At 48.3% G+C, this 15,858-nt stretch overlaps 1 protein-coding gene across 2 annotated transcripts in view; it reads right to left on the bottom strand.

Moving 5' to 3' along the window:
* Positions 1-842: 842 nt before the first annotated feature.
* The window catches only part of HUNK (hormonally up-regulated Neu-associated kinase), a 36,759-nt gene continuing 21,743 nt past the window's right edge, over positions 843-15,858 (bottom strand). Inside the window, exons 4-10 of one of the 2 annotated variants that reach the window (XM_074530661.1) lie at positions 15,029-15,164; positions 14,709-14,836; positions 11,486-11,621; positions 8,888-9,056; positions 8,339-8,422; positions 4,582-4,762; positions 843-2,400 (exon numbers count right to left, since the gene is read on the bottom strand). In XM_074530661.1, the coding sequence (XP_074386762.1) occupies positions 1,757-2,400; positions 4,582-4,762; positions 8,339-8,422; positions 8,888-9,056; positions 11,486-11,621; positions 14,709-14,836; positions 15,029-15,164 (1,478 nt within the window). In that variant the 3' untranslated portion in view covers positions 843-1,756. The remainder of the gene's footprint in view (positions 2,401-4,581; positions 4,763-8,338; positions 8,423-8,887; positions 9,057-11,485; positions 11,622-14,708; positions 14,837-15,028; positions 15,165-15,858) is intronic. The other variant, XM_074530671.1, reaches the window with a different exon arrangement.

The raw sequence follows: 15,858 nt of genomic DNA, 5'->3' as shown, positions 1-15,858 counted from the left end.
ATAATAAAATACTTCACATTTGTTTTCATTCTGATCCTTACACATATTTCCTGTGTTTCCACAAATGAAAAAAAAAAAAACAAACCAAAACATATCTCTTTCCTGCCTCCCCCAACCTTTTATTGGGTTCCAAAAAATACTGAGTTTGCAATTCAAGTTGGCATCTGCCATCTGCTCGGGTATGGGAGTCTGATAAACACAAAGGGGGGATTTCAGTGATCCCTGATTTCAGTGGTCCCTGATTTCAGTGATCCCTGATTTCAGTAATCCTTGATTTCAGTGGTCCCTGATTTCAGTGGTCCTTAATTTCAGTGATCCCTGATTTCAGTGATCCCTGTTTTTTCAGTGGTCCCTGCCCACTGGCTTGGCAGCACAAAGGTGTTCTTAGCATGAAGAGAATGAAATGCTCTGACGTTTATAAATGAAGGAGTTAAAATGACCCCCTTGGGATGAACAGGTGCTCTCCATAAACAGAATGATCTGAAAATGGATACAACTATTCCAGGGCTGTCTTTTCTCATCATATGGGGGTTTTCAAGTGTATTACTTTACACAACTCCCTCAGAGGTGGGACTCCTCACCCCACTGAAGGGTCCAGGATGCTCCAGGGCCAAAGCCCAGTGCTGAGGGGAAGGTCCCCCATGCAGGGATGAGAGGAATGCTCTGGGCATCACTCTGCTGCTTTTGCCAGCACTGAGCAGCCCATTCAGTGGGCTGAGATGCTCTGAACACATAAACACATACACAGGGGTGGTACAAAGGAGAGAAAAGAGCAGTCCTTGTCTTTGGCTAAACCTTCTCATTTATAGGAAATGGTTTGAGGACAGAAACAGAACCAAAGAGATGTTGCCAACCTCTCAGATGTATCATTTACTTAGAAAAACAAGACTGGTATACAGAACATGGTGTCTTTTAGGAAAGTCAATCTCCATTGCTGATAACAATACCCAATTTTTGGTAATCACTACATTATCAATCTTGGAGTATAAAATGGACTTGGTACAGGCTCAGGTGTCCTTTATTAAGTCTTTTTAATTCACTGCAGCCTCAGAGAAGCCTTCAGGTGTGTCCAAAGCTGCTTTGGTTAACAGGGACCAATGCAGTGAATTTCCACATGATGACACTTGTTTTTAAATAATCACAGTTTTCTTCATGAAAAAAAATGATTGTGTTATTACCTACTTTATGTAATTAACAGCAAAATCTGCTTTGAATCCCAATATTCCCACTTTTTCTGAGCTAGATCTCTCGTGTCTTTACTCAAGCTTTCTACCACCTCCATCTTCTCGGCAGGGCTTGTCAGCAAGCTCATTTTGAGCAGAGTACTGGCATTTGCCCCTCTCCTGGCCCAGGAGCAATGCCTGCAGCAGCACGGGCTGTGTGGCACAGGCAGGTGGAGCAGGGACAGTCTCAGCACAGATTCTGGCCAGGCACTGATTCCCTGGGGGAACCAAACCTCGGTGCTCGTGGTTCTTCCACCCAGGTGAGAGCAGTGAAAATACAGATCCACTCAGCCTTGCAGGGTGTTTTACTGTACAGTCAGGTGCCAAATGTGAATATTTCTTAACAGCACAAGCAGAGCCCTTTCCTTCCAACTGTAATATGTAGGACAGTGCCTTCCTTGCAAGCAAACCTCCGATCTCCTGCGCTGCACCACTGCGGGGTGACAGCAACGTGCCTGTGGCTTTCCCTTCTTGCTCAAAGGGGAAAAAGGTTAGATCCCAGAGAAGAGCAGTGCAAATCCCAGGATGTCAGGCTAACACTGGCCGCTGAGAGCCTCTGTGTTGAAGGAAATCTGTGTGGGGCTCATCTGCTGCAGCTGAGGCATCCTGGCTTCCAGGGGCTTCTCGTTCACCGACTGCATGCTCTGGTTCCTCTTCCTCAGCATCTGTCCGATCCCCATCATGGGGAACCTGCCCCTGCTTTTCACACAGTTTGGGCTGCCCAGGGGGTTGCTGGGGACCAGCTGGGTAGGGGACACTGCCTCTTCCTTTGCTGTGTATGCTTTCTCTTCATAGGTGAAGGAGACCTGGGTGGGGTGGACTGGGGACGTGCTCCCCGGGGGAAAGAGCGGCGACAGTGTCCTTTCACTGGAGCTTTTATAAGGGAAATTCATCGGAGAGCCCAAAATTCTGTACTGGTGAGAGGGGGAAACCTGGTCTATTTGCTCCTCCCTGTCCACTGACTCGAAGGAGTGCACGATGTTGAGGATGAGCGGGGAGTCCTTGGGGCGGCCCCCGATGCGGGACGGCTCCGGCTGCGGGGACTCCTGCCTCTTGAGGAGCCGGGGGGTCCTGGGGGGAGCCTGCTGCACCTCCAGGTATTCCAGGGAGCTGGAGGTCACACAGCCCGTCCTGGCTGCCAGGGGCTCGTGGAAAGGGCTCACGGCGCCGCTGGAGTCTGCAAGGCAAGGGGAGAAGGAAGCAGGAGAGCACACTGCAGTTACCAGCACTGCCCACGGCCACAGGACCTGGGCATGCTCCAGATGCAGCAAACAGTCTGGGATGCACTCACAACCCGACTCCCTCACCCTCTCTACCAACACCATTGCTGCCCAGGTGATTTATCTGCCCTCCTCCTCACAGGCAGGAAAAGTGCTTAAACTCAGACAGGCACTTGAGAAGGAAAAGCACAGATGTCTCCAGCTGTTTGTATTAATTATAGCCACACCACCACACACACACTGGGAAATCTCACATTTCTCTTTTCTCAGCACCACTTTGTGTGGCTCTTGCTGGGCCTGCATTCCCTGACACACCTAGAGACACAGGGGAGCACAGTGAGTTAATCCCTGAAGGCTCTCCTTGCATTTTGGAACAAAATCTGTCCCTGGTTTCACACATGTAAATATGGAGTAGCAGCACTGGCCAGCACAGCCTGTTACAGTTGGAACAGACTCGCTGCAGCAACTTCAGCAAGAACCTTCCTCCAGCAAGAGCTGGAAAGAAATGGCACAAAATCTTTGCAGGATTTGGCCCAGTCAAACAAAACAGCTCGTGGAGAAGATCTGCCCAGCTCCTGCAGAACGCTGGCACTGCCTCATGCCAAGCTCATCACAAGCAAGCACGTTCTGCTGCCTTGATGGAAAGCTGTCCAAGCAACCTGACTGCCAGGCCCCCCTAATTGAATTAACTGGAAGCTGTTCCATCAGTTCCCTGGGTCTCAAATCATCTAAAAGGGATCTGAAATAATTCTGCTCTGCCAGCACTCAGGTCCCAGCCACAATCTCAGGTGTATTTCTTGTGGAGGGATGGTCTTGTGGATGAACAGGATGAAATCTCACACTTGTCTGGGAAAAGTAGAAAGAAGTTCAATCTGACCAGTTTCTTTCTAAAACTGGCAGAAATTATTTAAGATGTGCCAAAATATAGTTTCCATAAGCAGAGAAATGCTTTAGCTGAGATCTGCATAATTTTCAGAACAAAAAAGCAGGGAGAAACATAAAGAGGAAAAAAATGAACTAGATTTTCTTCCCCCTGTGCCTTCCTCCCAAAAGAAACAGCAAATATCAGCAAAATGGGCATTTAAAATTTTTTTTACATTTTTTTAAAAGAACTCTGTCCCATTCCTGCCCAGCTCTCTGGACTCCTGCCACCCTGCAGCAGAGGCTCCCATGCTGCCAGACAAACACGACTTGGACAATTTTTTCTCACTTTGAGCACAACAAATGATCAATGATCAAGTCACGACAATGAGCATGAAAGCATCACAAACCACCACTGTGAATAACTCCCTGACACCACAGTGAATGTTTTCCATCACTGTGGATGTTCCCATGTCCCCTCATTTAGTTCTTTATCTAACGAGGCTACATCACCTTGCTGCTCCTTAGTGTCTCCCATCCAGGTCTGCATTGCCCATTTTTCCTGCTGACTCCTCTTTTCCTCCACTCCTTTCTCTGCCAGCAGTTTTCACCCAGCCCTCTCAGGCTGCCCTTTGTGATTAATGCTGTGCTCTCCTCTGGCTGTCACATCTTTTCCTTTCCCTGCTCATTTCCCCCCTCCTTTTGCTGATGCTGATGTTGGCAGTCCCACCTGCAGCCTTTCCCTGAGGCTGCCCCTTTCCCATTCCTCCCAGGGACCCCTCAGGGAGGTCAGGGATTCTCCTTAGCCCCCTCTGAGGAAAACAGGGGCTGGTGGGAAGGAGCTTGGCTACCAGCTCTGGTTCCTCACTGATCCGGGGTGGGTGGTGATGCTTTCAAAACAGCAGCGTGAGCGCGGAGGATTTCGTGTGAGGACGTGTAAACAGGGGAAGAAGCTGCCTTGCTAAAGCACTGCAGGAATCCTGTCAAACACAGACAGGGAGGGCTCCTGAGTGCTGAGCACCACCATGGATTCCTCAGGGCATTTCACTCCACGTGCGCTGACATTATCCAGGCTCCTTTCCCACACCACCCCCGGAGCGGCAGGGAAGGCAAACCCGGAGTTTTTACTCACAAACAGACACACACAGCTCAGGGCAGGCTCAAAACCACCACAGCACACAGGGCAGGCTTAAAACCACCAGACAGGACAGGGCAGGCTCAAAACCACCACATCTAACATGCACACACAGACCCAGCATGGCCTTTGTCCCACTGACCTTTGTCCGGACCCCCGGCCTTGGCGACTTTCCGGTCCTTCAGCAGAGCCTTGGTGTTCTGGATCTGTGAGATAAGACAGGAAGAAGGCTGTCTATATGAAACTGGACTTTTCTCAGTTTTCTTTGGGAGGTGACGGTGAAGGATCTCCCCTTTCTTTTCTTGCTCTTTGAGTTTTTTGTCCTTTAGGTTGTAAAACAAACAAGAACAGTTTGGTTTACTCAAGGGAAGTTGCAGTGACCCCCAGACCTACAAGGTGGATTAATCACAAGGAACTTAGAGTAACTAAATCCTCAATGTCTCATTTGCCTCTGATCAGTTTGCCATGATTTCATGGCTCTCATCTGTGCTGCCATTCAGGCAGGTCTTGGAAAATGAAAGGAAAAGGAAAACTTTTCTCTTGGAGAAAGCAGGTGAAGGCTCGTGCTCCTCCATACCTGAAATACCCTACTTAAGCACCAAAAAACTCCCTTTGATTTCTCTTTACTCCACTCCCTCTGAGATTTAAGAAGGTGAGCTGCAAGGTTTTAAAGAAGTTTAAAGCCTTTGAGTCATTTCTGTTCTGTCCAGACAAGATCTGGAGGAACACAGCCCTTGCTTTTACAGCATCTCTGCAACTGCACAAGACATGGAAGGGGAGAAAATTATTGAGCCATCCCTTCCCTGAGCCATAACTCCTGGCTATGATGGAGAAGGCAGCTGAAGGAGGAATTGCAAGAAGAAGATAGGTTTGATCTCCAGTGATGACAGAGGAAAAACAGACCCTGGGAGTAGGACTCTGAAGGGGAAGCCAATTTTCAAAGCACTGTTTTACAGGGAAAATTCATTGCTTCTTCTTTCAGCAAACTGCTTAACACCCTTTACCTGCCACTGATTTCCACGGAAGCCCAAAGCCTTATTCCACATTTAAAAAATATTTTGATTGGTTTGGGGTTGTTTTTTTGGTCACAGTTCTCATTTAAGCAACATGTTTTGCTCATCTGATTAGAAGGTCACTGCAAGTACAAGTCTTTTTAAAAAGTGACGGAAAGTTCCTTCCCCCAATTATGTGCCTGTTTTGTCTGGTAATTATGCACTGCCACTCTTGATTTTCTTGTGCAAGCTCACTGATGTGGAGTCTATGAAAACCCTCAAAGTGAAGTGCATAAAAACACCTGAGAGAGGAAAAGAAAGATGCAGAAGATTCTTCTGGACCACTAAACAGCTCTGGAAGCAAGATGGACATGAAGAGGCAAAAATCTGGACTTATTATGAACATTCCCAGCTCAGATGGAGCCTGGCTCCCTGCATGGACCATGTCTGGCACTGCTGGGCTCATCAACCTTTCAGGAGTTGCAAAGTTGGAAAGAAGACCTTCAGTGACTCCCAGACCAAAGCTTTTGGATTTAATAGTGAAATGGTTGACTTGGGAGAAGAAGAACCTGAGATCCTCCTCACTGGAGGAGCCTCCCTTTGTGCTTGTGTGTTTTTGCCCCCTTCCATCCCTCATCCCCTGCAATTCCTCTCCCTCTGGCTGGCTGCAGCTGCCTGACCCTTCCACAGCCGCCAAGGAGCCCCTGGTGGAGCTGCCCACCTCTGGAGGTGCCCATCCATTGGAGCCAGGCTTGCAGCCACACTGTGGGTCAGGCACTTCATCCTAGTGAGGGTGAGGTGGCAACAACACCAAAACCAGCAGCAGCAGCAAGAACACTGCTAATAATGCTAATTATTATTATTATTGGTAACCACTACACCACCTGGCCCAGCAGCCAGGGGGAAGGTGTGCAGCTCACCCTGAGCCTCTGGATGTTCCATGCCTGCAGTGGTTTTAGTCTGATGGTGCAGGAGCCAAGCTGCAGCTCCTCACCTGCCAAGTGCTCCTGCCTTTGCCCTCGCCCTGCTGGCACATTCTCTGAGCCAGCCACTCCACACAATGAAAGCAGCCCTGGCAAAGGAAATTCACATATCCGGTGCTGCCAATTAATTTCTTCACGCTGGATGAGCACTGCAAATGGTCTTAGGGGTGTTTCTGAAAGTGCTAACGTGGCTCAGGACCTGAATCCCAAGGTGCCACTCAGTTGTATTTGGAAAGGGAAGGAAGATTTCATTCAGGGGGGTTGCAGAAGTTCCCCCTGCACTGCTGTGTCCCACAGTGCAGGAGCTGCACCGGTATGCTGTGCTTGAATAGGTTGGGAATTACATCATCCTCTGCTATTTCCTGTCCTGACCTTGACCCTCAAACCTGCTCTGAGCCCCAGCAATGGATCTGAAAGGCAGATCAAGGGTGTTTGCCTTGGCCACGTCTGGCACGGGGACAGGACAAGGACAGCAGCTGTTCAAAATTGCAAATTCCACCTGTGAGTCCTCCGAGCTCCCCTGCAGGGACAGCCATTCCTCCGGAGTCCCCGTCCACAAATAAAGAGATGGAGAGAACACAGAGTCCTGCCTGCCTGCCCCTGCCCAGCCTGCAGCAGGAGAAGAGGGGCAGGACACAAGCACTGCCCTTTTCCCCCTGCCTGCCCAGCTGCTGGCAGCCTCTCCTGAAGCCAAATCCTCATTTCCCATGGTTGGAGAGAGGTGGGAGAAATTCTGCTGGAGCTGGAGCTGGAGCTGGAGCTGACCATGCCTCCCCCTCCTATTTCCATGGCAACCTGCAGCTTGCTCCCTGGGGACCAGTGCTCCCAATTCCTCCTGTGAGCACAGCTACAGTGACAGAAACCCCTGTGGAAGCAGAGCACGGGGTGAGAGGGACCCCAGAGCCCATCTCCAGCCCCTGCCAGGATGCTCCAGGCAGGATCTGGAGCCTTCACCCCCAGCTGCTGCCCCTGTTTCTAGGGAACAGTTCGAGGAAGTTGTGAGAGCTTTGTGAAATGTCACATTCATCTGGTCTACCCACTGCTGGTCCATTCCCAGCAAGAAGGTTTTGATTTATTCGAGAAAAGAGTAAGTGCTTTGCCCTGATATTTCCATCTGGCTTGCAGTTCAGCTTGCCTTTATAATAAACAAAACCAGCCCCGACACAGATCTGCCCCTGCAATTAGATAATCAATCCAGGGCTGAGGAGCAGCCTTTGGAACAGGCAGCCTCCCCAAGAATGCTGCTCTTTGTGCTGGCAGGGAACACTTGCACAGCTCACATTACTCCTGTAATTTTAGTGCTTGGCAAAGAATCAGCCAGGGAAGAGAAACCCAGCCAGGATTTCATACAAAATACCTTCTCTGCTTGCAGGCAAGAGGACTGGAGAGCGACAGAGCAAAAGGTTAAATCTCTTGTCTGCCCAGGGGAATTCCTTCATGATGCAGAGGCTGAGCCCACATCCCCTCTGCTAAGGAGCAGGGAAAATTGACTTTGCAGAGTGCTGTGCTAGTCCAGCCTCACTGCTGCTGGCAGCCAAGGCAGGGTTGGCCCAGGACACCAGAGGGTCACCCTGGCTGCCACCCAGCTCTCTGTCCTGCAGCACCAAGGGCTCAGAGCCTCCAGAACACTCAGTTTTCATCTTTTTGCACCCCAGAATGAAACAGTGGAGCCCCCTGTGTTTGCATTATTTTGCTAAACAGAGAGTTAAAAATATTTAATTTCTTTAAAAACCCTGAAAGTCACCCTTTCTAGTTCCTCTCTTGGGGGTCACTGTTTCTTTCTTTGAAAGGGATTTATTTGTCCTGCACAGGCAGGACCACAGGTTTCTTTTCTCCACAATCCCATCACTTGAATCACCATCACCAAGGATGCTCAAATTCAATCTGCTCTCAAAGCACTGCACCAAGCTTTGCTGAGCTTTACCTCATAGGAGTCTTTATTGGCCTTGTATTTTTCTATCTGGTACAGCTGGTTCTTGTGGCAAACACTGTCCTGGCCTTCAGCCTTCTGCAGAGACAAAAGCACAGAAAAGTCAAATATGTGAGATAATTAGAGAGCACCAAGGTTTAATTACTGCTTAATGGACTGCACCCACTCCTGGCATTCAGTGGAGGGGCATCAGCTCACAGGGATGATGGATTTGGTCCATTACATTGTAAATATCATTGTGGCAATGTGAAAGGACTGAGGGAAGGAGAGGACTGAGATGCTGTTGTCAGATTGGAAGGTCTGTGCTATGCTTCAGGTAAAACTTTCAGCTGACTTTTCACTTCAAACCTAAATAAGTTTAAGAGCTCTTAAGCTTCTTCCTGATGTCCTGACTCCATAAATTGTGTGACTGGCATTCCAAGCAGCAGAACTAACCCAACACAGGGGCACTTCCCAATGGATTGTCCTTGGAATTTTCTGTAATCCCGGGAGACCCAATGCCACCAAGCCAGGCCACCTGCAGCCTTTTTGTCCCCTCCTCACCCTGAGGCTGGCCAGGTAGCGCTCCAGCTTCTTGTTGAGCAGGAAATAGATGGCCAGGGTGTGGCTGGCCCTGTTGGACAGCACGGTGTTGATCACATCGCTGTTCTTGTAGCCCAGCTTCTCAGTCATGTGCAGCAGCACGCTCTGGCTCAGGTCCTCCAGGTGAATCCTGCACAGGGAGAGACACAACAGGGTTTTTGGGGTGTCCTCTGCAGGGCAGAACACCCAAGAAGAGGCCCCCAAGGGCTCAGTAATTGGGGGTGATTAATTCCCTTCTCCCAGGACCAGGCAGGTGTTGGAACCCTGGCTACTAAGAATTTCCTGGTTATTGAGGGTTTGAACCCTATTGAACCCTTTGAACCCTACTGAACCCTGGTTATTGAGACTTTCTGTGCTGACAGGCTCTGATCCCCCAAGAGAACACTGCATTTGACCTGAGGGCAAAATGTTTTGACCCAGGAAAGCCAGGCAGGGAAAGGACAGATAATCTGGGAGCACAGGAACTGCGGGAATTAACAGAATTCTGTTCACTCTGTCCATCCCTGATGGGAAACGGCACCGTGATCGATGCTCAGGCCACTTGTTCCCCTACACCTGACCACTGAAAATCATGAAGATGAGCTGGTTTTGAAGGAAAAGAGGTAAAATCCAGCCAAAAATCTGGCTCTCTGAAAAGCCCTTTTCTCCTAATCAGACAGCTCTGCTCTGAGGTTCACCCCCTTCCTTACCTGCTGCAGTGCCCCTGCCCTAATTAGGCAGAGAATTTCCTGCCGGAGAAAGGGGATGCACAGGACTATTCCTGCAGCTCAGAATGGCAGCACTGCTGTCTCCCTGCTGTCACAGCCATGTTTATGTCTCTCTCCTCTCCAAAGTCTGGAGCAGCCTCAGCCAAGGCGAGAAAAGCAGAACAGAGGTCTTGCGGAGATGCCAAAGCATTGGCTCAGCCTGAGTTAAAACCAGATTTTTCCAAAGAGCTCTGCTCCTATTTAGACTTCTAAATGGGCTGGCCAGCTTCCCAGAGGTACCACCAGCTCGCAGCCATCTCCAGAGAAGTGCTGGGTTCCAGCTGTTCCTCGAGGATATTCCTCACTCCTAATACCAAGCCTAATATCAGAGGGTGATATTTTTCAAGATTCCTCCCCATTTTCCCCACTCCTGCCTGGGCTCTCTGATGGACAGGGCTCAGACAAGATGTCAAACACAGCCTGGGAAGTCTCAAATAACTCATTCCCTTTGTTCCCTGTGCCTATGAACACTCCTTCTGCCCCTAAGGAATGCCTAATGGGGTTGGGTCTTTTTTGCACAAGTTCAAAAGCAAAACTTATCTTGGCCACTGCACGTTGAGACATCTGGGCAGCAAAAGAAATCCAAGCAATTTCGACTGGAAGCGCTCAGCAAAATGGGAAAATTTTTGCTTGCCTTCAGGGAATTTCTTCAACAAAAGCAAGCTTATAAAAAGCCTGGGAAAATATTCTCCTGAAAATGCAACTTCTGCTGTTCTCCCACCTTATCTCCATGCTCTTCCCTTCCTGCCACGCTCCTGTCTTGGGGACAATGGGAGTTACCCCCACAGGAGTGGAAGGGCACTGCAAGAACATCTTCTGTGCTGATTAAGAGAGGAATTAATCCTTTGCAAATTCAGCAGTGGGTTTTTCACACACCATTTCACCACACCTTATCCATAGCTGCACACTAAGGAAAAATTGGAGAAATTCCATGGAAGCTGACTCCAGTGGTGCTTTCTGAGACAAGCTCAAAAGGAGCCAGGCCACACCTTTAAATATTTAAAACTTTGCAGGTTTTTCTCCCTGTAAAGCTCCAGTATGACAAAGCCTAAGTAAGTCAAGCATGGGACATCAACTAATGAAACAAAAGTGGTATTAATTTTAAAAAATGAGAGAATCTCTTTAAAGGCTTTTACTCTTTACAGATTCACATGTCCCCTAAATTTGGAGGGGAGTGATATAGTAGAGGTGGCCTTTGAGTCCTAGTAAAATATCTGTATTGTACTTGAATATCTGTAAGTAAAAGGAAAGGGGGAAATATAGTACTTGAATATCTGTACATAGGCCTTGCCCCAGTCCCAGTTGTTGTTGATGGGCTGCATCTGTGGCCAGTGAAGATAACTGGGATAAAAGGGGGTGGGTTGGCCAGTCAGGGAGAGCTTGGAAGGGGTTCTGACTAAGAAGGAATTGTGTGCAGAAGAAGGAGTCTGTGCTGTGAAGAACTGCAACCATAAGAAAACACCGAGGTGGTATGGCACTCTAGAAATATGAATACAATAGAGTGATATTGAGAGAATGGCTCTGCCTGTTCTCCTCCCTTGGAAACAATTCATCACAGGGGCCACCTTTATATCCTGGGGATTACAGGCCCACATTTCTGGGGATGGGTCCAGTGATACCCCTAGGCACCCAAGCTGCTTGACATCCATCCATCCATCCATCCATCCATCCTTGCTCTTGGCCATTTCAAGCATCCCAGGGCCAATCTCCACGACTTCTAGGATGGATCCACAGTCCCTAGGATGTGTGACACGAGTGGAGCTGGAACACCAGGGCCATGCTGGCAGGTTTTCCCCTCCCCTCCCTGCTGTACCTGTTTGGGTAGGTGACATTGGGTGGTGCCCTGCCAGGGTAGTTCTCATTGAGCCATCTGTTTGCCAGGGCCTGCTGGATGTTTGGTCTCTTGGCAGGGTCTGGCTCCAGCAGAGAGCGCAGGAAGTTGATGGCAGCTGTGAAGAGATGGAGGGAAAACCCCAAAAATCAGCTCTGGGACTGGCACAGGAGGTGAGTTAACACAGGTGTGCACCCTGAGCAAAAGCACACTAAAAAGGAACAAAAATTCCCTTACTGCCTGCTCCCATGTCCTTGAGAAAACAGAAGCACTGATAAGGGATTAGTAATTGAAACAAACAATGATTTACAGCCACAATGATTTATAGACATTATTTAATGCATTTATTTTATATCCAATGAGAGCAGAAAAGGCATTTTTGGCACAGAGCTCATTTGAAGTTTTGGAGCAGGTGAGGCAACATTTAATTCATTTAATTCCCACATGAGAGGCTGGAGCCAGGTCAGAGACAAATCCCTGGATCCAAGCAGAAGGAGAAGGACCAGGGGTGAGTGGAAGGGAGGGGATGCAGACCTGGGAAGGAAGACACAGCAAATTTGGCTCCCCTTGACATGACAAGGATAAATTCTCTGGCTCCCAACCAACCTACAATCAGCTGCAGAAAGTTTTAGCCAAATTAAAAAGAGTGCAGCAAAATTAACAGGCTTTGCTTTGCTCTCCTGAACCTTCAACTTCCAATGACATTCAACCACTCCTCCTGAGTTTCCTCCAAAAACCCTCAATTTTTAAGCCACGTGCTTCTTACTTGATTAGGAGCAATGAAATCAAGTGATCTGCCTGAAACCTCACAAGAAGAGCCCCTCTGAGCTGAAAATCAACTCTGTTTCAGCTAGGTCTCGTCTTTATTCCTCAAATTATCAAGGATTATTAATCCTCAGTTATCAAATATCAATGATTTCACTGCTCCTAGGTGCAATTTAAGGAGAATAAAGCACCGCATGGGATGGGACAGGATGGGGATGGTGGAGGAGGAGGAAGGGATGGTTTCTCCCTAAATAAATCAGGGTTAGACCCAACAAGTGACAACACCCACCAACCTGAGCAACCTCAGTGTACAATACCCTGCAAAAATCAGGTTTCAGCTGGACAAACTCTGTGTCAAGAAGCTTAGATGTGCAAGAGAGGCTTCCTACTCTGTATTTACCAGTTCAGCTGGTTTTTTTTTTTAATCTTTCTCTTCACAAACCACTGATTTAAGGGAGATGCTTTACTCAAATACTCTCCAGCATTTCTGTTATTATCCTGCAGCAGCCATGTGGCAGAGCAGCAGGAAGAGCCCACATCCAAATTCCCAACCTTGCTGGAAGCTGCTCTCTGTGTGCCTGGGGTGCCCTTTCTTCACCCCATCCCAGCAAACAACAAACCCTTGTTCTCCCATGGAATCCCCTCTTGCTCCAGTGTCTGTGTTAAAAACCTCACATTGGTTTCCAGTCCCATTGGCTCTGAGCCACAAAAATCCCTATCCCCAAACCCACACTCCCTCCTTCATCATCACCATGCTTGGTCTCCAAATCACCCAAAATCTCCTTTAAAAAATCCTACTTCTCCACCCCCACCCTTGCCAAAAGGCAAGCTAATTAAATGAAGCTTGTGAAGTGCCACAGATCAACAGATTCAGGCTGGGAAAAGCCAATTTTGGGGTGAAAATTCCCTCCTGGAAGCTTCCATCCATCCATCATGCAAAATGATTTCCCCAGGGAAAAAAAATATGAAGGAAAATGAAAATATGCAAGGTGAACACCCAGTGACCTCTGCTCAGCTAAAATCAATACCCAGAGAGCTGCTGTTCAAGAGGCTTCATGAGAAACAGGCTCCCAAGTGGGAAAATCAAACAGCAGCTCCAAAATGTCCCTGTTTTGCTGCACAGGTTGCTCTGGGTGCTCAGGGTCAGCCAGCATTGTGGGTCACACAAATCCAAGTGTTTTCCTGCTCAGAGATAACTCTGCATGGTGGGGCTGTATGTGTTCAGTAACCAGGAAATTAAATACTGAAAGACAACCTACTAGGCATGTCAAAGTGAAAATTTTCACTGTGAAAATTCTCTGCTTTATAGCTGGATTTATGGAAATTAGGACCTGACTGAAATAAAAGGTGCACAAACCCAAGAATTTAACAAGCACTGCAATTCCCAGAGCAGAGTTGCTGCCCAGTGACCCACAGGCTAAGGTGGCAGGGAGAAATGTCACCTTAAATCACACTGTGCCATGTCCCTGGGCTGGGCTCAGGGACTGATGGGCTCCTTTTGGGCAAAGGGTAACATCTTTAAATCTACTCCATTCATTTGCCATCACCTCTTCAAATCCAGGCTCCCATAGGATAAACCAAATCCTGCCTTCCCTGGAGACACAGTGAGCTGAAAATGGAGAAAATCTGATCTCCACTCAAATGGTGGGATGGGTGAAACAGCAAAAGCAAGCCTGCTAAAAAGCAATGTTATCTTTTTGGCTGGCCTTGTACAGGGTGGGAGGTGGAACCCTGAATCTCTGCTTGGAGAATTCACCTTGTGACTCAGCTCCCAAGGGTTTCCATTCCCTTTTCGCATTTAGGATCTTTTAATTTTATCAAAAGCCCTTTGCAAGCAGGCTGCCAGGGAAGGAAGGAGCTCTCCATGGACAACAGAGTTGGCACGAAAAAATAAACCCCAGCTTGTTCCAAATGCTGCCAGTGGCCTTGCTGCAAGCTGCAAAGTGATTCTGTTGCCTAGTGACGTGGCTCTGAAGCAGGAATTAATATTCCTGAGATACTAATACATCAACTGTTTTGCATTTTGTGAACACACAGAGGTTATCCCAGGTGGCTGTCCCAAAATAACTTTCTGAGCACATCTCATTATTCCATAATAAATGTGAGGTTATTTGAGGCAGGTTATTTGTCACCCAACCCCAGTCAGGACAATGCCCAGGAATCTGTAATTCCAAAATAATCTCTTCATCCACCCTTACCCCATGCTAGAATCTTCTGGATGTGCAAAAGTGACCAACTGCCGTGCAAAAGCAGTCCCACAGAATTTCAGATTTGCTCCTCCTCTCATATCCAGCACAACTTGGTGCTTGCCCAGGAGCCAAAGCAAAAGGAATTCTGCTACATCAGCTCCTGCAGCTCTTGCAGAGGCCACAATGAAAAAGAAAGGAGCTTTTCCCAATTAGCACGGCTGAGGAGCCACAATCCCCTGGAACAGCTTTACCTGAGGAGAGCTGGGTGGGAAAGGGGTTCATCTCTTTGTCCACCATCTTTTGGTACAAGGCTCTCAGGCTGAAGGGCTCCACAGTGAAGGGCAATGTTCCCGTCAGCATGGCATACATGTTCACCCCACTGAAAGAAAACAGGCAGGAAAAGAAACCAAAATGATCAGGAACGAGGGAAAAATTATGTTTTAGAGACTGCAGTTCATCTTTAATGCCTGCCAGCTATTACAGGGTTGATGCCCCATCTCTGAGAGCATCTCCCCTGATCCAGCTGGAGATGCCCCTGCTCTTTAAATTCCAAACCCAAGGAGGAACTCACATGGACCAAACGTCTATTTTGGGCCCGTACTTCTTCCTTGCCAGGAGTTCAGGGGCTGCATATGCTGGGCTCCCACACTGGGTGCTGAAGGGATCAGAATAACCCAAAATTCCTGCACAGTTGCTCAATCCAAAGTCTGTGAAAGGCACAGAGACACAGTTATGAAAGAGAGACACGCTCAAACTGGGCTAGAGCACAAGTTAAAAAGAAATAACTTTTTTTTCTCCAAAAGCAATGAACTCCCTGAGGAGAAAAAAAAACCCCACTCATCCACATGCAAAAATTTGATGCCATTTGCTTCCCCAAGGTGCTAAATAACCAACCAACAATAAGAGGAGCCTTAGGACATGCCAAATTTTCCATTTCATACACAGAGCAGCTAGATGGAAACAACCAGAGCTGAGCTTGTCCCAGCCCCTGAGCCGCCTCAGGCTGCAGGATGCTGGGCAGGGACAAGGTTAGGGGGGATTCCTTCAAAATCTGAGCATAAATGAGCCCTCAGATGGAAACCTCTGGGGCTGCTGTGGTGATGCACAAACACAGAGGGTTCAGCTCTGGAACACATTTTGGGTGCTCCCAAATTTTCCCTCCTGTCTGCTCCAGCCCTGCTGTGGCTCCAGGCTCAGATGGGCTCAGGGAGCAACAAATCCCATTCATTAAGAGTTGGATTCATGGATCTTTGTGGCCCTCTCCAACTCAGAATATTCTGTGAATCTCTGAAAACCACCACTGACATCTGATTAGCTCCTCAATATCCTCTCTCAGGCATTGATTTGTGGCTTTTTTTCCTTAGCTGCACATTTATTTACACTGGACTTGCAGGGCTGGCC

Source organism: Zonotrichia albicollis, chromosome 2 (assembly GCF_047830755.1).
Source record: "Zonotrichia albicollis isolate bZonAlb1 chromosome 2, bZonAlb1.hap1, whole genome shotgun sequence".
NCBI classification, from domain to species: Eukaryota; Metazoa; Chordata; class Aves; order Passeriformes; family Passerellidae; genus Zonotrichia; species Zonotrichia albicollis.
Note: the sequence above shows the minus strand (reverse complement) of the source record. Positions and strands in the feature narration are given on the sequence as shown.